General features: G+C 30.0%; 1 protein-coding gene across 1 annotated transcript in view; it reads left to right on the plus strand.

Moving 5' to 3' along the window:
* The window catches only part of LOC127281166 (neurexin-1), a 358,116-nt gene that overhangs the window by 93,658 nt on the left and 243,077 nt on the right, over window positions 1–21,381 (plus strand). Inside the window, exons 4-6 of the mRNA XM_051304733.1 lie at window positions 934–993; window positions 14,034–14,177; window positions 20,638–20,798. Coding sequence (XP_051160690.1) covers window positions 934–993; window positions 14,034–14,177; window positions 20,638–20,798 — 365 coding nt within the window. The remainder of the gene's footprint in view (window positions 1–933; window positions 994–14,033; window positions 14,178–20,637; window positions 20,799–21,381) is intronic.

Consider the following 21,381-nt stretch of genomic DNA (forward strand, 5'->3'; position numbering starts at 1 on the left):
AAATGTTACTTGACGTTTGGTAAATTTTACTAAACTTATGATAAATTTTATTTAAGATTTTCATAAATTTTACTTTAAGTATAATAAACGTTACTAAACGTTCGGTGAACTTTCCTTGACGTATGTTTTAATCTTTCTTAATATATGGTATGCTCAACTTAACCTTTTCGTAGATATTACTTTACTTATATAGTAATCGTTACTAAACGTTCGGTAAACTTTCCTTGACATTTGGTAAATTTTATTTAATCTTTTTGTAGATATTATTACTTTACGTATAGTAATCGTTACACTAAACGTTCGGTAAACGTTCCTTAACGTATGGTAAATTTTACTTTACGTATAGTAAATTCTACTTAACCTTTTCGTAGTTATTACCATACGTATAGTAATCGTTACTAAACGTCCGTTAAACGTTCCTTAACATTTGGTAAATCTGCCTTACCATATGGTAAACTCTACCTAACCTCTTTTTATAAATATTACTTTACGTACAGTAAACGTTACTAAACGTTCTTATAGCGTAAAACGCTTACTTAACGTATGGGAAACATTACTAAACATTTGTTAAATTTTCCATTGTGTTTGGTAAATATTATTTTTAACATATGATAAACAATTTTCATTAAAATCTCAATAAACGATTGGTAAAATTTACAAATAATATTATAAAACTAAAAAAATTTTGTTCTACCAAATAGTGGTGGTACTCAAATGAAAATTAATATATATATATACCTACAATTTTGTTAGCCAACATTTTTTTTTTGCTTTCGTTTTCCATTCATGATTGTGAAGTAAAAAAAGACCTTTACGTTTAAAAAGATTAATAACGACGACAATTATTATTATTATTTTTGTAGAATTTCTTAAGTGGCATGTTCATTTCTTATTTTGTTTTCTTCTTTCTTTTTTTGTTTGTGCGGTAAAAAGAAGCATGGAGCACGGTGCTGCCTACGGCAGGTGGTGGTGATTACTGGCAGTGGGATTACAGTGAGTTTCGTTAACTTATTAGACCTCGTAAATCAGTCTTACTAAGGCTAGACATATATATATATAGACAAGAGATCCTTCTAGCGCTTAGCTACAAAACATTTTTTTATATTACACCACACCATATCCTTTCGTTAAAAAAAAAAAAAAATTCCAAAAAAAACACAATATCTTTGTGCAGATACCATAATGTGAGATTTTCCCCCCACTCCACCTCTCACCACATTATATTTCATTCACATTTTATTTTGTCGTTGTTGCTGTTATTATATTGTGTACATCATATCATAATTAGATGTGTAGTATCAAAAATATGTCTCACTAAAAGTAAAAAATCATCAGTCATTTTTCATTTCAGGAGTAAAATAATAAGTATCTCATATATTTTAGGTTATTTTTTTTTTATTATTTTTGCACATCACATAGGAAAGAATTAGAGACCTTAGCAAAAAAAAAAAATTAAATAGATTTATCGTTACTAGATATTTTAGTACAATTTTATTTTATACTAATAAACACTACAAAAAAATATATATTATTTTCTAAATTTGAAAATGTAACTTTCTAGGTGTTCTTTAAAAGTAAATAATATTTACAAAATTTTAATATACGTTTGGTAATATTCACAAAATGGTAATTATAAATTTTACCAAACGTTCTGTTAATTTTGCATTACGTGTAGTAACGGTTACAATAACTTTGGTAATATTTACAATAAGTTTGGTAATATTTACAATACGTTTGGTAATATTTACAATACGTTTTGTAATATTTACAATACGTTTGGTAATATTTACAATAAGTTTGGTAATATTTACAATACGTTGGGTAATATTTACAATACGTTTAGTAATATTTACAATACGTTTAGTTATGTTTACAAAACATTTAGTAATGATTACAATACGTTTAGTAACATTTGCAATACCTTTAAGAAAGTTTTCAATACGTTTAGTAATATTTACAATACATTTAAAAATGTTTACAATGCGTTTAGAAACATTTATAATAAATTTAGTAAATTTTATAATACCCTTACTAAAACTTCAAATATTAATACAATTAAAAATTATTACAAAAAGTTATTATGCTGTTAACCATCATTACTTGTAAAGTGTATTGTAAATATTACAATACAAATAGTAAAATTTTTAATACAAACTGTAAAAGTTACAATATAAATTGTAAATGTTGTAATATAAATTGTAAATATTACAATACACATTGTTAATATTACAATATAAATTGTAAATATTACAATACTCATTGTTAATATTACAATATAAATTGTAAATTTTGCAATACCGATTGTAATGTTTACAGTACAAATTGTAAAGTTTACAATTGATATCGTAAAATTTTTAAAAATTGTTTTTTAAATTAACATTAATATACTATTAAATATTAACAAAATTGTCATTAATTTCTTTTTTTTTAATTTTGTATTATTTAGGATATGTAGTAATTTCACTAGCTTTAACGTCAGCAAATATTAATTTCCTGTCTTGTCAAGTGCTAATTTCATTTATATTTTATGTTTAATAGTTGTTTTGCTACTTATCAGTGTTTCATTAGGATAACATAAAAACGTATAAATTTTTATTTAAATCTATATTTTTTGCCACACAAGTATTTTATTTAATATTTCAATGTTAATTAATTTTTGAAAAATTCAGTAAAACAAATTTTTTTATAAATTTGCAAATCCATTTCTCATTATTATCACGGAAGATTCTGCACAAAACGTGTTAATTTCAAAGATACAAAATGATTAGGTTGAGAACACTGCTCGAAGAGTGGTGATGACGCGATCTGATTGGTCCCCCACTTTTCTCCCATGTGGCGCGCGCACTGTTCTCAACCTAAACATCCATTTAGGATAAAGTTTAAAAAATCAGACTTTGTATATTATAAACTATTTTCCAATAGAAAAATAAAATATTTTTAGCAATTCGTTTTCAAAAATTATGTTTAAATTATTACTAATTATTGAATTACCGTAACGAAAATTACGATAAAAAAATTTTTCTAATTCAAAAAAATATATATTTCTAACGCACTCATTGTACTATCATTTTTTCTTCTTCTTCTACTACTTCATTGTCTTAATGAAATCAAGCAATCATTGATCTAATCAGTATTACAATATATATATATATATATTTATTTCGTTACTTGAAAGTGACATTTTTGTTTTCGCGTGCGCGAGAAAAAAAAACCAAGAACGAAGTTGGTTAGGACGTGAGCCAGCATCATTTTTCTTGTGTCGCACACGCCACTCGAGTAATTGCAAAACTCGGTCTGTTTTGTCGCAACACGTAGAGAGAACAAAAGGCGCCGGGAGCAAAGAAAATCGTCGCTGCTATTATATATATATATATATATATATATATATAGACCTGAACAGCTGACGTAACTGGTATAACTGGGTGAGAAAATAAGGAAAATACATACGATGAAAAAGTAGGATGGGCTGTCGACCTATAACGTCGTTGCGGGTTTTACAGTTTGGGAAAATGACCTTTTAGTCGAGTTGGGGGCGCGGTTTATACTTTCTTCACGAAGGGCTGTAGTAGAGTAATATTCTAACAGGAGTGAATTTATACCATACTTCCCTCGTGCCAATGCTGAGTCAACCAAAAAAAAAGAAAAAAAAAATCGCCCCTCAACAATATAGGGGTAAAACTCAAAAAGATTATGATTGCTATTTTATTTCCTTGTGGGGAATTTACACTCTTTTTTTTATATTCTTATAATCTGAAAATATATAAATTTTTTTTTTTTATTACAATTTTTTTTTATTATAGTTAGGATAGTTAATTGCAATTTATGTTAAAATAGAAGAAAAAATTAATTATCTTCTGACATGACAGTTTTATGTTTTTCTCTTTTTTTCCTCGAAATTGATAATAAAAATTTTTAGCACGATTTCTGAATTACCGACCGATAAAAAGTGATTAATAGATTCATAAGTAGATGACGCTGCGATAGTTGTCACAATCTGACATTACCTCGTCAAACCGCAAAAATTATATTAAATAAAGTTGAAAATATTTCTATTTTAAAGTCTATATAAAAAATTACTTGTATTTTAATTTTACTTTCATCTAATTAAAAAAAAAAAAAAAAAAAAGGTAGTCACACTAAAAATTCTTCGGCTGTGTCACATACATAGACATTACCATATAATTATTAATTAATTAATTCTTAACTAATGTAAAAATTTTTAATTAATTTAATAATTCTTAATTCATTTAATAATTCTTAATTTTTTTCTTAATTTTAATTTTGTGAAACATTTTTTTTTTTTTAATTATAATTTAGAAATTTTTTTTTACAATTAATGAAATAAAAACTTATTGTGGATAAATTTTTTTGCACTTTGAAATTATAAAGTGGACATTATATATTATTGGCCATTTTCCAGATAAAAAGCTGTGAAAAAATCGGTTTTTTTTTTCATGTGAAATCTTATCACTTTTCGTCCCTTATGCTCAAGAATCACGATTTTACTTCTTACATTTTCGAGATTGCCCCGTCGATGCCATACATGTCACGTTCCTAGTCCATACAGAACAGATACTCGACCCAAAATTCAATCGACACGTACTTTTCGTCCACTGTGGTATATTATATATATATAGAGGAAAAAAAAGAAAATCCCGCTGTGAACGTCTCTACAAAATTGGATATTTTCCTATCAAAGTAACATTTTCGAAAAATTTTAACTTTAATAATATATTTATATATTTCTTTAACAAATTTTTAAAGCCAATTACTTAAATTGGTAATAATATTAAATAAATAAATAATTTATTATTATTAATATTATCTAAATTTAGATACGTCCCTATTTTTTTCCTCTCTCTTAAATATCATAAATTCATAAATTAGTATCGAATTTTCATCAAAAAGAAAATTCAAAATCCTTAAAATTGTTTTTTTATTTCTTTTTATTAATACAAGGCCATTGGTCAAAAGTTACATTTTTAAAGTGTCAAGAGAGTATAATAAATACGTGTTTTGTGTGACAAAGTTTACAATATATATATATATATATATATATATATATATATATATATATATATATATATATATATATATATATATATATATATATATATATGCGGATATGGTGCATGGGACTTGCAGCTGGGTTTCTCCTGTACTCGACTCATGAAGTGGCTAAGCCATCGTATTAGCATGTATATTGCGTCACGTCGACACGTGGCAACGACATCCTTTTGCTGTGAGAACTACCTTCGAGTTGTTGGTTTCCTTATACAGTGTGACCCCACCCCACACACACCCCCCCCCCCTTTTCCATATGACCTTACACGTCTCAGACTACTCTTTACTCATTCAAATTTAAAAGTTCACCAACCGTGAAAAACTTTCTATTTTTTTTTTTCACCCCCTTCCCTATCACTAAATAAACAAATAACTCTAGATAATATTATCTTATATAGATAATTCCATCATAAGTAAATAATCTTATTTAAATTTATATTATCTCATCTGAATAAGATAATGTTATAGTTCTTTATAAGATAAACATGTTATCTCAATTATCTTATCTAGATAAGATAATATTATCTACTATCTTATCTAGATAATATAATATTATCTACCATCTTATCTAGAAACTATAATATTATTTAATAATAATATCTTATATCTAATATATATTATCTTATCTAGATAAGATAATTGAGATAACATCTTTGTCTGGTTAATAGTATCTTATGTAAATCATCTCATTTAGATATTACCACCTAGATAATAATATCCTACCTAGATAACATTAACTAGATAATATCACCTAGATAATAATATCCTATCTAGATAGCATTATCTAGATAATACTATCTTACTTAGATAATTATATTATCCATATGATGTTATCTAATGCAGATAATATCAACCAGATGATATTGTCTTATGTAAATAAGATTATCCAGATGATATTATCTAGATAAGATTATCTAAATAAGATAATTAAGATACCTAATACTTTATTTAACCAATAACTTATTGCACTTATGCAATATCTACAAGAAACTTTGGATTCGCATTGGATTTTTGTATTGATTGTTTCTCCTAAATGTACGTATTTTGTAAATTTAATTACTTTTGGAAAATTGTCTAACGATTGTTTTTTGCAATTTCTGTTCTTTTGTTGAAAATGAAACTTGTTTGTCAAGACAATATATAGATAGATATATATATATATTTAATGGGAATCTATTCTTTGTTACTTGAGACATAAGGAAGATGTCTCTCGGGGAGACAAGAAGCATTATTGGAGAGCATTGAATGCTTGTTCAGGAATTTCGACTTTGTAAAGTCTAGAGATTGCGATTAAACGGTAGATTCCGAGACTTTGAGTGGACTCGGAATAGTAGAAAACTTTCCGGGTCGAGGGTCACCAGGAAGTCTTGTCGAGTTCGAGAGGTTAAGTCTATCCACGGTCCATCGACTCCCTTTACCCTCTCTTATAGTATACAGTATATATATATATATAAAGAGAGAGAGAGAAAGAGCTTCAAAAAGATAGGAAAATTTTATAATTAGTGTTGAGTTACCTCCTTCTTTGATTTGACGATTTACAAGCCTTTGATTAACAAATTAATTGCATTCAGATAATTACGGATTTTAGAAATTTTTTTTCTTTTTTATAAAGAAAACGATTTATTAAATAGTTTAAATTTATTATTAATTATTATGTTGATGATATGGTTTGGCTGATCTCCGAATTAATCTCTTTTTGCAAAGCCTACCAAAAATATCAGCATACTAATTATTTTTGAACGAATCGTCAATTATTTTTTTAGATTCATTTCCGATTTTGATCAGGAGGTTTTCATTTTCTTAGTTCTAGCAGGTACTGCTTCTCTTATGGTTGATCTCCGAATTAACGTCTTTGCAAAGTTTACCCAAAACATCAGCATACGAACATCTTTAAACGAATCGTCAATTTTTTTATTGGAGTCGTCTCCGATTTTCATCAGGATGTTGTAGCTCTTGCAGATACAGTTTTTCTATGGCTGATCACCGAATTAACGTCTTTGCGAGGCTTACCTAAAACATCTGCATACGAACATCTTTAAACAAATCGTTAATTATTCTATTGGAGTTGTCTCCGATTTTGATCAGAATGTCTCAACATTCATTAGCTCTAATTGGTACCACACTCGTGTGGCTGATCTCCGAATTAACGTCTTTGCAAAGCTTACCCAAAACGTCTGCATACGAACATCTTTAAACAAATCGTTAATTATTCTATTGGAGTTGTCTCCGATTTTGATCAGGATGTTGTAGCTTTAACAGGTTCCACACTCGAGTGGCTGATCTCCGAATTAACGTCTTTGCGAATCTTACCCAAAACATCAGCATATGAACATCTTTAAACAAATCGTTAATTATTCTATTGGAGTTGTCTCCGATTTTGATCAGGATGTTGTAGCTTTAACAGGTTCCACACTCGAGTGGCTGATCTCCGAATTAACGTCTTTGCGAATCTTACCCAAAACATCAGCATATGAACATCTTTAAACAAATCGTTAATTCTCTTATTGGGGTTGTCTCAGATTTTGATCAGGATGTTGTAGCTCTAACAGGTTCCACACTCGAGTGGCTGATCTCCGAATTAAAGTCTTTACCGAAAACCATCTTGTATTTAAATATTCTTAAAATATTTTTCACTTTAATTATTCCTTTAGCTAATTATTCCTTACAATGGTAATTGGAATGTTTAAGGCTGCGTTGCCCTCCTGCATTAACAGGCCACTGGAGATTGACCCCATGTTAGGCGCTTGATAATCGGAACCAATGAGTAATTTATCCGCAGTATTACCCTACAAGTACTTCTGTTTTTCACACTCGCTCATAATAATCATTCTTTCTGTTTAACTGAATTTGAAATCCACTTTCTACTTTTAGGAAGTGTAACCCTATCCCATCACTTAGGGAGTCTCCGAATGGGGACATACCCCACGAAGAATCATTACACTGAAGTCCCGTTACTGTGACTTTGTTTACAATGGTTGATGCAGAGGTAATGAAGCGGAAAGAAGGGAAAGGAATGACATGAATAGAGGGTGTTAAAGTGCGGTAAGGGCGGATCTAGAAAGTAAAGATCCATCTCATTCTCACACAAACCCTTGATTAGGCAATTCATAAAGCATTTCACCAAATAAATATATTTCTTCTTTCCCTTCTGAAAAAAATTGTGTTTATAATTACAATTTTGCTTATGATTATCTTATGTATTAATTTTAACATTTTTTTTTTTTACATAAGATTACAAATTGTATATATTTTTCTTGACATTTATTATATATTTTTTTCCTACTTCTTTATTTTCATGAAAAGGGCAAAAAAGAAACAAATTGTCAAATCTCCTTATAGAGAAGGTGGTTAATGGCTTTCTCGATTTCAGAAGCTTTTTATAGTATAGACTTATCCTTACATCGACATTTCTGTCAGCTATTTTTCGTCTTTTACAAAACGACTTATGACATTAAGCTCCAAAATGGGTGACTGTCAGAAAAATGAAATTCTTACCTTGTGCCATTAATGGCCTTTTTGTCAAACTAAGATAAAAAATTTTTCACTTCGCCTCAAGGAAAATATAACTCTATGTGAAAAACGATATTGTATTTTTCACTAAATATCCCCCCAATTTTTATAATTCGGCAAAAAAAAAAATCATTGGCATTTGTTTAAGATTATAGAGATAATAAATAATAATTATTTGCAATAGACGAAAATTAATAAACCTATCGAGTGCTCTTTACTGCTATATATAATATTAGAAATTTTCAAAAAGGAGAACATTTTATCCATTCAAGGTTGGTTTCTCTCGAAAATCCCGAGAACATTGGAATCCCCTTCAATAAATTTGACTCTGCCACTTCAGTTTTTATCGTCTGGACTATCTCGATTTATTTCGAAAAAAGAAATGAAAAGGAAGGGGGGTGTAGAGGAAGGTTGTGTGAGTCTGAAGAGAGTTCTGCAATATAAAGTCGATTCCAAAATCCTCGGTGAAGCAGATCCCCGCACAGTATTGCCTTGCTTTTTTTCTCAGTATAGGGGGATAAAAAGACATATCAAGACGACTATTTTATGAAATATCCTTTTTTATATTATTCCATTCAATATTTTCAAAACAAAATTGCACATGTTTGTATTTTTCAATGCATTTACGATATTAGAAGCTTATAAGGAAAAGTGTATTTACATGTTAACTTTTTTTTTTTTTTGCTTAATTCTTTTGTGTATTCCAAAGATAAAGGGCTCCAAAGGGTTACGGATTTTAGTGGGTCAGGGCTGGTAGTAGTTCGAGAAATAAATTTATTTATTAAAAAAAAAAAAATTAGCGAGTTAATGGCACCGGTTGTTAGGAATTAAAAATCAACTTAAAAAGTGAGTTAATAATTAAATTAACTTCTTAAAACTAACTCCCTAGGCATAAAATTAACTTGTAAGGCATTAACTCCCTTTGCTTTAACTACAAAAGGGTGGGACTTTAATATCATCCACCAGGGAGTTCAAATTTAACTACTTTTTTTAAACAATATATTTGCCTACTTTTTTTTTAATTTTATGTATTTAATTATTATTTGAAATTATAAAAGAAAATTGAACACTGATAAAAAGAAGGTACTAAAATAGTACCGATTTTAGATACTAAAAATATAAAACCAAAAGGCGTATTTAGTACGTAAAGTTGGTAATAAATTAATACCTCTCGTTTTACAGTGAAGAAAATAGTTTACCAATGAATAAACGTGTTTCATGAATGAATTACGAGAGTTTTTGATGATTTCTATTTATTGTAAAGATTTATTACAGATTTAGTTTTTTTTGTTGGGGATGGTAGAGAGAAGAAAACCGGACTCCGCATATGCGAAATGAGTTTTTAGCTTACAATTTAGTTTCCAGTTAGTTAACTTTCATTTGGAGAGTTTTGCGAACATGTTTAACTTTTGAAAATGGAAAGCTTGTCAAGCTTACCGACATGGGGGTAATGTAGTATACACTGACACATATATACACTCTTGATGCTTTGTATAACAATTGTGCGACCTTCGTTAACCCGAGAAGCAGCCAAGTCACTGTCGAGAGATCCTAGATGTGTCCGTTTAACGACTTAAGTACATTATCCAAAAAGGAATGGTGTTAAGTCAATCAGAATTTCAAGTAGCGTCCCCAAAAAACCCTTCGTAGCAATGGAGAAATATTTTCACAGAAATTATTCATATTTTGATTATTATAAAGATGATGAATTTTTCGACATTTTATATTTTGTTTTTTTGTTTTTTTTTTTTGACTTATTTAACTTCTTCGTTGGGATTTGCTTCAAAATTCCCATTCGGAGATTTTTAGAGTTAGTTTTTTAAAATTCAAAATGGCAAATAGGTATCTTTAGGGTTCTTTGGGTGGCTGATTAGTCATAATCCCAGGTGGACAAGTTCCCGGTAGTCAATACCGGAATATTCACTACCGGTAGTCATTACCGGTAATTTTTCCTAGACTACCGATAGCCACAACTGGTAGACACTACCGGTAATTTTTCCGGGAATTACAATCAAAATTTGTTATTTGGTAATAAATTTTCATTCTAATTCCCAGAAAAATTAACGGTAATGACTACCGGTAGTGACTACCGGTAGTCCCGGAAAAATTACCGGTAGTGGCTACCGGTAATCTATGAAAAATTACCGGTAGTGACTACAGGTAATCCCGGAAAAATTACCGGTAGTTACTACCGGTAGTACCGGAAGAATTACCGTTAGTGACTACCGGTAGTTCCGGAAAATTTACCGGTAGTGACTACCGGTAGTCCCGGAAAAATTACCGGTAGTGACTACTGGTAGTACCGGAAGAATTACCTGTAAAATTACCAGTAGTGACTACCGGTAATCGCGGAAAAATTACCGGTAGTACCAGAAGAATTACCAGTAGTGACTACCGGTAGTACCAGAAAAATTTCCGGTAGTAACTACCGGTAATCTAGGAAAAATTACCGGTAGTGACTACCTGTAATCCCGGAAAAATTACCGGTACTAACTACCGGTAGTACCGGAAGAATTAACGGTAGTACCGGAAGAATTACCGGTAGTGACTACCGGTAATCCCGGAAAAATTACCGGTAGTGGCTACCGGTAATCTATGAATAATTACCGGTAGTGACTACAGGTAATCCCGGAAAAATTACCGGTAGTTACTACCGGTAGTACCGGAAGAATTACCTTTAGTGACTACCGGTAGTTCCGGAAAATTTACCGGTAGTGACTACCGGTAGTCCCGGAAAAATTACCGGTAGTGACTATTGGTAGTACCGGAAGAATTACCTGTAGTAACTACCGGTAGTCCCGGAAAAATTACGAGTAATGGCTACCGGTAATCTAGGAAAAATTACCAGTAGTGACTACCGGTAGTACCAGAAAAATTTCCGGTAGTAACTACCGGTAATCTAGGAAAAATTGCTGGTAGTGACTACCGGTAATCCCGGAAAAATTACCGGTACTAACTACCGGTAGTACCGGAAGAATTAACGGTAGTACCGGAAGAATTACCGGTAGTGACTACCGGTAATCCCGGAAAAATTACCGGTAGTACCAGAAGAATTACCAGTAGTGACTACCGGTAGTACCAGAAAAATTACCGTTAGTAACTACCGGTAATCTAGGAAAAATTACCGGTAGTGACTACCGGTAATCCCAGAAAAATTACCGGTACCAACTACCGGTAGTACCGGAAGAATTAACGGTAGTACCGGAAGAATTACCGGTAGTGACTACCGGTAGTTCCGGAAAAATTATTGGTAGTGGCTACCGGTAATCTAAGAAAAATTACCGGTACTGACTACCGGTAGTCCCGGAAAAAGTTACCGGTAGTGGCTACCGGTAATCTAAGAAAAATTACCGGTCGTGACTACCGGTAGTGAATATTCCGGTAGCGGGATTGGTAATGACTACCGGTAGTCACTACCGGGAACTTTTCCACCTGTGTTGGATCCGCCATTTTAAATTTTGAAAAACTAACATCAAATTTGTAATCAGCCACTTTGAAAACCCCTGAATAGCAATTTTTAGGAAAAAAAAAAATTTCTGTACATTTTGGACACTTTGAATTTCTTTTGCCAATGAAGGGATTGAAAATCTTTTTTCCTCTGCTGGTGCTGTTTTATTCCACTTTGACATTGAAAATAATTTTTAGTTTTTGATTTAAAAAAAAAAAAAAAAAATTATTTATTACCCAAAAATATCCCATAATATATGTATGTTACTTTTTTTCTAACATTAAATCAACTGTTGTCAAATGTGTGGTAGATGGAACAGTGGGGTAAGAGGGAGAAATGTAGTTCGGATAAGACATAATAGAGCGATGATCTAGTCGTGAGATGAACGGTTCAGGGTTCGGGGGATGATTTGCGGAAGCAATGAACATTTCAATCGACAACCGGTCGCATTCAAGTCCGCCACGAGAGTTGGCTTTATGCCAAAGCCATTAAGCTTGTCTTATGGTCTTTTTGTTCCGACAGAAAGAGGAAAAGGGTGGTGGAGGGGAGGAGGGTGTAGGGTTGGAGAGGCGCGGACTTTTGTTTGGTCGCCTGATAACAATGGAAAGATGGGAAATAATGAGGGGAGGGGGGGGGTGGATCCAGAAAAGTGAGGGAGAGAGAGAGAAATTTCATCGGGTCACGGATATTTTGAAAGACGAAATATATACCAAAAAATTAGAAAATTTTAGGATATATTATGATATTTAACAATAAATATAGTTACCGAGATATTTCATATTTCTTTTCAACAATATTATAACGTCATTTTTCTTCACAATCATGATCCGCATATTGTGTCTTCCCCCCTTTTTTCCCTTATATTGATGTTCTTGTATCGTCTTTATATTATATATATATATATATATATATATATATATATATATATATATATATATATATATATATTACATTATAATGTACAAAAAGAAAGTAATCGAGGGAGCTTTCATTTATTTTATTTTTTTTTGAAAATTTCAATTGAATCTGTCATCTCCCGTCTTTTTCATCATTAGAGCTTTACTTTTCTATCACATGGCTTACTTTTTTCAGAGTGAGTTGTTGATTTTTTTTTTTTTTTTCAATAAAACGAAATTCTGTTAATAATTTCTATTTTATTTTTGTCTGACTAAAGATATTGTAGAATTAAAATTGTTTTTTTTTGAAATTAATTTTTTTGGTATAATTTTAAAAGCGAATGTTCTTTTTTACAATATTTAAATTAAAATTACAAAAGGCAATAAGGAAAAGGAAAAAAAAAAAAATTTAGATTTAAATAATTTTGCAAATTTTTTCAATAAACAACGTTTTATTTATAAATATCTGAAAAAGTAACTGTTAAAAATTTTAAATGCACGCTGGCTATGTTCACCGTTATAAATATAACAAAAATTTTCACTACAGTAAAGAAATAAAAGCAAAACAAACAAAAAAGTAAAAAAGGTTTGTTAAAAAATTTCAAAATTTTAAAATTAGAAAATATTTTTTTTATTATTTTTATTATTATTATTATTATTATTATTACTATTATTACTATTATTACTATTATTATTATTACTATTATTATTATTAGAATGTGAAAAGTTTGAAAAAATAGAAAACATTTTTAAAAATAAAAATAATTGTTATAAATAAAAAAAAATTTTTTAATTAAATACCACATAGTAATTAATTATACTAAACGAAAATTAATAATTTCTAATTATTGTTTAATTATATAGATTAAATATTAAACATATTAATAAAATTTAAGTGAACATTTTTGTTGTCAGTAGCAAAATTTTTATTATTTGTGAAATTTTTGCAAACAAGAGTTCACAATTCTTCTTTATAATAGTCATTTTTCTGTGCAAATATACATATATAGGTGTGAATTTTTTTTGTTTCACTTTTTTTTAGTTGTTTAAAACAAACAAAAAAAAAAAAAAAAAAAAAATTAATATAATTCTTTTCTTACACTTTTTTGTTTCAGACAAAGCACCCTCGGAAGCGTCGTTTAGAGGGACAGAATACTTAACGATAGACTTGAGTAAAGGTGATCCTGTTCTTAGTACACAAGAATCGATTAGTCTGCAATTTAAAACAAGACAACCCATTGGCCTCTTATTTTATTCTGGTAAGTCTTTTTTTCTAAAATTTAAAAAAAAACGTTTTTCCATGCATCATTTTTATTACTATTAATTTAAATTTTCATAATTATTCCCTTAATTTCAATTTTAAATTAATTTTAATTTTTATTTAATTTTTAATTTAAATTCTTATTATAATTTTATATTTATTTTCTTATTTATTTAGTTTTTTTTTATTTATTTTTAAATTTGTTTGTTTATTGACTGTAAAATGTTGGAATTTTTTTTTTTATTTACAACGATGTTTAACAAAATATCAATGAAAAAAAAATTTTCTTATTCAATTGAGAGTATTTTTCCTTTTACATTGGAAATAATCATTTATTATTGAATCTCTTTCAGCAGTAGATAAATATTTTCAATCTATATAAGTAGAATGGTGTTGAGTATGTACTTTCATTGTTAGATAAAGAGCATTTACTTCTGGTACCATTTTGCAGTGAATCTTTTTTAAATAAAGAATATTTATTTCTCAATGTAGATAATTTTTAGAATTAAATTTTTTCCACATAAATTTTATTATTATTTTTTTTTTTTTTATTAAGGATGGTACATCAATTGTAACGGGAAAAAATTTATTTTTCAAGAATAATTTCTTAATAAATGAATTTTTTTTTCTAATTATTTATTACCCAAAAATATGTCTAGAAAACTTCCCGTGTAGAAATTGAAACATGTTGCACATCAGGACCAGATTAGGCGAAATATGGCCCTAGTTAGGGAAATGATTAAATGAAACGCACCTCACAACAAAAGGAGGATATCCTGAGGATATCCTAAACTAATGTGGTATATCCTGAAAATGTCTATAGGATATCCAGGATATCCTCAGAACACCCAAACCGCCATTACGTAGGATATCTTTGGAATATACTAAGGATATCCTGGATATCCTGAGGATATTCTAAAGATATCCTTGGGAAATTCCAGGGATATCCTTGTGATATCCTTAGGACGTCCTGAGGATATCCTAATAATATCCGGGGAAATGATTAGGATATCCCTGGGACGTCCTAGGGACATCCTTAGATATCCCTGGGATATCCTAGGGACATCCTTAGATATCCCTGGGATATCCCTAGGATATCCTAACCGCCGCTACTTCGGATATCCTTAAAGTATCCTTAGGATATCCCTGGGGTATTTTTAGGATATCCAAGGTATGTTTTTGGAATATCCTAGGATATCTGGTGCTATGAGGGACCATTTTAATCATATAAAGATAATTAAATCACAAATTATAATTAATAATAGAAATTTTATTGATTCCTTAGACTGAAAAATATAAATTTTATATAATGAAATGTTTGTTTACTTTAATTTCAAAATTGGTAAAGTTTTAAATCAGTTCTTTTATTATATATCTGGTTTATGAATAAAAATATTATAATAAAAATATTAAAATAGGTAGTTAATTATTATTTATAATTTATAATTAATACAATTTACTTTTGTAATAATTTTGTTTATATAAATTATTTTTACTATTAATTATTGAAAATCGAAATAAAATACTGAAATGAATAAAATTATTAACCCTTTTATTTTAGTTAGTAAATTTTTATTTTTTAAAACAAAATGAGATTATAGAGGATACAATATATAAACGAAAAAAAGTAACACAACAGAAATAAAAACTTTAAAAATCTAACTTCATCCTCATCTTGCGTCCTCCTTCCCAATCTTTTGCATTGTTAAACGCAATTTCGAGGAGACCTATAGAACGTTGTCTTCGCTCAAGTTGAATTTTTTCATCAGTACATTTGGAATAATTAAAAAAATTCGAAATTTTAATAAATAAATAAATATCGATTAAATTTTAATAAAATAAAATTTTATATGTTTATATAATTATTTATTAGAATTATTTTTTTAATAATAAGAAAATTAAAAAGTTTCAACAATTTGTAATTTAAAAAATGTTAAATACTTAAGCAATATTAATTTCAGGAATATAATGAAAGCTTTTTGAAATATTTTATTTAAAAATTAAATAATTTTGTTTCGTTTAAAAATAAAACTTTTTGCAAAATTTCAAAAGGTATCATTAACCTAAAGAGAAATTATTTCAAGAAACATGTTTTTTAAAAAAAAATAATTTTTTGCAGTCATAGTAATGAGCCGCATTGATAATTTTGGTGTAATTTAACTTTGCAACATGATATTTAGATAAAGAAAAATTATAGAAGTTTCTGAAAATTAATTATTAGAAAATCTTAATTAAAAATATTTATTTATTTTCTTTAGTGTTTTGCATTAAATTTCTAACTCCTTTTATAAATCGATATCTCCTCACTCTTTTTGTATTTTTTTTCCTTTGCCATTTTATTGTAACACTTCTTTATTTTAAACATTCAGGAAAGACATTCACTGACAATTTGACATTTATTTTTATTACTTGAATGTGGTCATTAAAAACAAGAAATACCAAAGACTTCATTTATTACTTTTTTTTAAAAATGATTTTTGTAGTCTAGGGCCCCTGTCAGGTCCCGGTAATTCCTCGATCAGGCTATAATGAGGGGCAACCCTTATTAGGGCCAGATAGTAAATAGGATTTAACTAGATCAATTTCTACACGGGTTTAATTAACAAAAAATTTTTCATTAAAAACTTTATGTATCATGAGCCATAAAAGTAACACCTTCGGGATAAAATAATATATAATCTATAAGGTTCAATGACTAGTGCCATGGCATTGAAATCTCACACTTCGTCCCCCCCACTGGAAGCCAATTCTAGTTACACGGATGTCCGTAGGAGCGACGAGGGAGAATAAGGGATTCTTAGAAAACTTGAAAAGACTTTGAAGTATTCCATTTGGATTTTAAGGCACGAATGCAAGGGAGAATAAGAGCGATTGAAGAAAAAGCAACTAAAAAGGGGAAATTGAACAAAAGAGCATAAATCAATAATACTCGGGCAATCGTCTTGATATATTAATGGAAATGCGCCATGTTGGCTTTCGTCGCTAGACGTTTGAAGGTGTGAGGAATGAAGAGGGAAAGCCAAAGAGAGAGAGAGAGAGAGAGAGAGAGAAAGAGGGTTTGGAATCAAGAGAAGAACCCTTGGTTTAAGAGCAGTTAGATTTAATCGAGTAACTTGCTGGGATCCGTTAGATGCCCAACGGAGAAATGTAGATAGACAATGGAGTCCTCTGGACAATAGTCGCATATTAAACAGCTGTGCAGCATCTATTCTTTAGAGTATTACAGCCAATTTGAAACTTTTGCTCTTTGCCGACCCCTTTTCGACCAATTGAAACTTTGCAAATATATATTTTATATATATATATATATATATATACTAAATTGATCTTCATCCCTCTCTCAAGTGACACTGGATCGTTTATTAAATAACAAAAAGAAATATTTTTCCTACCTCTTGAAAGCGGAATTTCTCTTAAGCCTTAAAAAACCAAATATTTGGAGCCTAAAAAAATGTAAATCCATCAGGATCGAATAAAATCGCAAATAAATTCCTTGCAAATAGATAAAGTGCATATTTATAATATTAAAAGGACAATAACCGTGTATTATGTTTTGCCGTTTCCTAATTGGATGAAAATCTCTCGCATATTATAATCAAGGTACTACTAGCAAGAAAGTGGTTGTACTGCTGCAGTTGCTGGATTGCAGCTGCAGCAGGCTCTATATTTAGAAGCCGAGTACTTATTGCTGTACTTGGTCTGCATTAGTGCCGCGTACCTACCTTGTCCTACTTTTGCCACTTCCTGTTACCATTGCAGTACTGGTTCTCACTTCCCCTCTTTCTCATTTATTCTCATGATAAACCATTATGCGTCCATTGTGTATTTATAAAACTGTGTGGTCACGATCCTTTAAGATTCTTTTACATTAAATTGTTTTTTTTTTTATCTTAATACCCATTTTTCTCTCTTATCTCCCCTTCCCCGAATGATGAACAATTATTCCCATTTTTAAAAACTTTTTATTAATATCAACTTTTGTGAATTATATCAGCGTATACTAAATAAAAATAAAAGCAATTTACTTCTTAATTTAATTGCTTTTATATTTTTGAGAATTGAAAGATTTTAATTTGAATTTATATTTAATTTATATATTAAATTTTTCAAGTGTCATGGAAGGTGGGAGAAGGTTTTTTGCGCACATAGAGAGCGATTTATATGTTGCGCTAGGCTGCATACGAATTCACGCCGGTAGCACACCGACAATTAAGCCCAAAGCACCGTCTGCATCTTTTATACGGTTCTAACCTACCCCCGCGGAATAATTAGTATGCGGTTTCTCATCCCGGGAAAAAGCAACTCCACCCGGATTCAACAACAAAATTAACGAACGTAACTAACTCGATATATATATATATATATATATATATATATATATGCGGTATTTTACTTTTATTTTGTAATCATATCTTGTAGTTGCCCTCTGGCGTTCTAAAAAAGATTCTTGTTACTTTCATTATTATTATGATTTTTAATTATTATTTTTAATTTCATTTTCATGGTTATTATCGTTATTATTAGCAATGTTGTTGGATTTTGTGTGGAGCAGTATTTCTGGGTGCCAAGTTTTACTTTGTAAAAAGAAAGTAGTAAAATAGTACCGATTTTAGGTATCAAAAAAGAACTAAATGACAATTTAGTACCTAAAGTCAGTATTCAATTAATAACTTTTGTTTTACAGTGTATTAAAACCAGATACCTGGACCTCTTGTTTTGGTCGATCTACTAGAAACCACATTCTTTGGCTAGACTAATCATCATCCTAGGGAATTATTCGCTGGAATTAAATTACGTAGGTTTAGGTCTCCTATAACTGATCTCCGAATTAACGTCTTTGCCAGGATTATCCAAAACGCCAGCATACGAACATCTTTCAACGAATTGTAAATTCTTTTGTTAGAATAGTTACCAATTTTGATCAGAATGTCTCCAATTTTTGTAGCTTTAGCAGTTACCACTTTCTTATGGCTGATCTCCGAATTAACGTTTTTGCGAGGATTAACCAAAACGTCTGCTTATGAACATCTTTGAACAAATCGTTAATTCCTCTATTGGAGTTGTCTCCGATTTTGATCAGGATGTTGTAGCTTTAACAGGTTCCACACTCGAGTGGCTGATCTCCGAATTAACGTCTTTGCGAAGCTTACCCAAAACGTCTGCATACGAACATCTTTAAACAAATCGTTAATTATTCTATTGGAGTTGTCTCCGATTTTGACCAAGCTGTTATAGCTCTAGCAGGTACCACTCTCCTATAGCTGATTTCCGAATTAACGTCTTTTCAAAGCTTACCCAAAACATCAGCATACGAACATCTCTGAACTAATCGTCAATTCTATTGTTGGAGTCCTCTCCAATTTTGGTTAGAATTTCTCCACTTTTTGTAGATCTAGCAGGTACCACTCTTTTATGGCTGATCTCCGAATTAACGTTTTTGCAAGGCTTACCCTAAACGTCTGCTTATGAACATCTTTGAACAAATCGTTAATTCCTCTATTGGAGTTGTCTCCGATTTTTAACAGAATGCTGTAGCTCTAGCAAGTACCACTTTCTTATGGCTGATCTCCGAATTAAAGTTTTTGCAAAGCTTACCCAAAACGCCAGCATACGAACATCTCTGAACTAATCGTTAATTCTGTTGTTGGAGTCGTCTCCGATTTTGATCAGAATGTTTCAACTTTTCTTAGCTCTAGCAGGTACCACACTCGTGTGGCTGATCTCCGAATTAACGTCTTTGCGAAGCTTACTCAAAACGACAGCATACAAACATCTTCAAACAAATCGTTAATTCCTTTATTGGTGTCGTCTCCGATTTTGATGAGGATGTGAGGTTTCAAACTTGCCACCGTCACTGCTAAATTATTATTATTATTATTGAAGTAAAAGGAGTCTTTACTTCTTTAATAAAAGTATTTAGTAATTAGGCTCTTCTCGTTAATTTTTTGCTTTAAATTATTAAAACCATTATTTATACACAACTATTATAAATACACTCAAAAACGAAGTAGATTTTCAAAAGAGTATTAACCTTAATTAGACAAGTGACATTATTAATTATCGAGTTTTATCCCAACATCGAGAGAGAGACGGGGGAATTATCCCAAGAATATAGAGCAGTTCAAAGCATGGGGGATTAAGACTTCGAACTGGTCCGGTTTATTTTTACTGTCGTATTAAAACCTGCCCGTTAGCTTTAATGGAAATTGCGTTATAATGAACGACATCTACGTGCCACGATTTTCCAAGACGTCCAAAATCCAATTGACCAGCACTATAATGTGATTAAAAAAAAATATATATATTTATTTATTTCCTCGACACATTTCATTAAAAAAAAATTGTTTAATTAAAATTACCAAAAAAAAAAAAATTCTTTTTTCACAAGAATAATTAGTTTAATCAATTTTTTTTTTTTTACTTTCTGAGTGATACGAAATTGAATTGTTATTTTACAGGCGAAGGGGGTGATTATTTGACAGTCTCATTAAAAGATGGTGGAGCTGCCGTTGGCATGACCCTCGCAAATGGAAGGCTGGACCTACACATCAAACCGGCAAGGGTTCGATTTGACGATAATCAATGGCACAAAATCATTGTTCACAGAAAAGTTCAAGAGGTGAGTTTTTTTTTTTTTAATTATTTTAAATTCTCTTTTATTATTTTTAATAAATTTAATAATAAATTATATAACGAATTATAGAGAAGGGAAAAATTATAAAAGAGCGTTTTTTTCCGAAATTTTCAAAAAAAATTTAATGCAATTCTGATTGATTAAAGAGATAAGCGGTTTCTTTGTTAAATGTTTGCAACCTTGTTCTCGTTTTTTAGACACTTTGTGGTTGATTTTTTTTTGGGGGGGAAAAATCCCGAAAGTAGGTCCCCCTAAAACGTTTCCTTTCTACTATCTTTCTCTCTCTCTCTCTCTTTCTCTCTCCCTCTTTGTGTTGCAGTACTTTTAACTTTTTGCTGTTCACAAAACTTTTAGTTATATGAGTCGCATACATGCGCCGCACTTTCTCTATCTCTCTTTCTAATTTTTCCTCTTTTTTTTCTCATTCTTTCATTTTCTCTTTTTTTTCCTTCTTTCTTTTCCAGCACCCTCTCGTGACTCGTTCCCAGTTAAATAGTACATATATATATATATAGCTATATAGAAATGCGACCTCGTTAGAATTCTTAACAAATCTCCATGCAGATTT

The sequence above is a fragment of the Leptopilina boulardi genome, unplaced genomic scaffold (genome assembly GCF_019393585.1).
Source record: "Leptopilina boulardi isolate dan_hultmark-lab unplaced genomic scaffold, ZJU_Lbou_2.1 LbouV2_266, whole genome shotgun sequence".
Classification (NCBI taxonomy): domain Eukaryota; kingdom Metazoa; phylum Arthropoda; class Insecta; order Hymenoptera; family Figitidae; genus Leptopilina; species Leptopilina boulardi.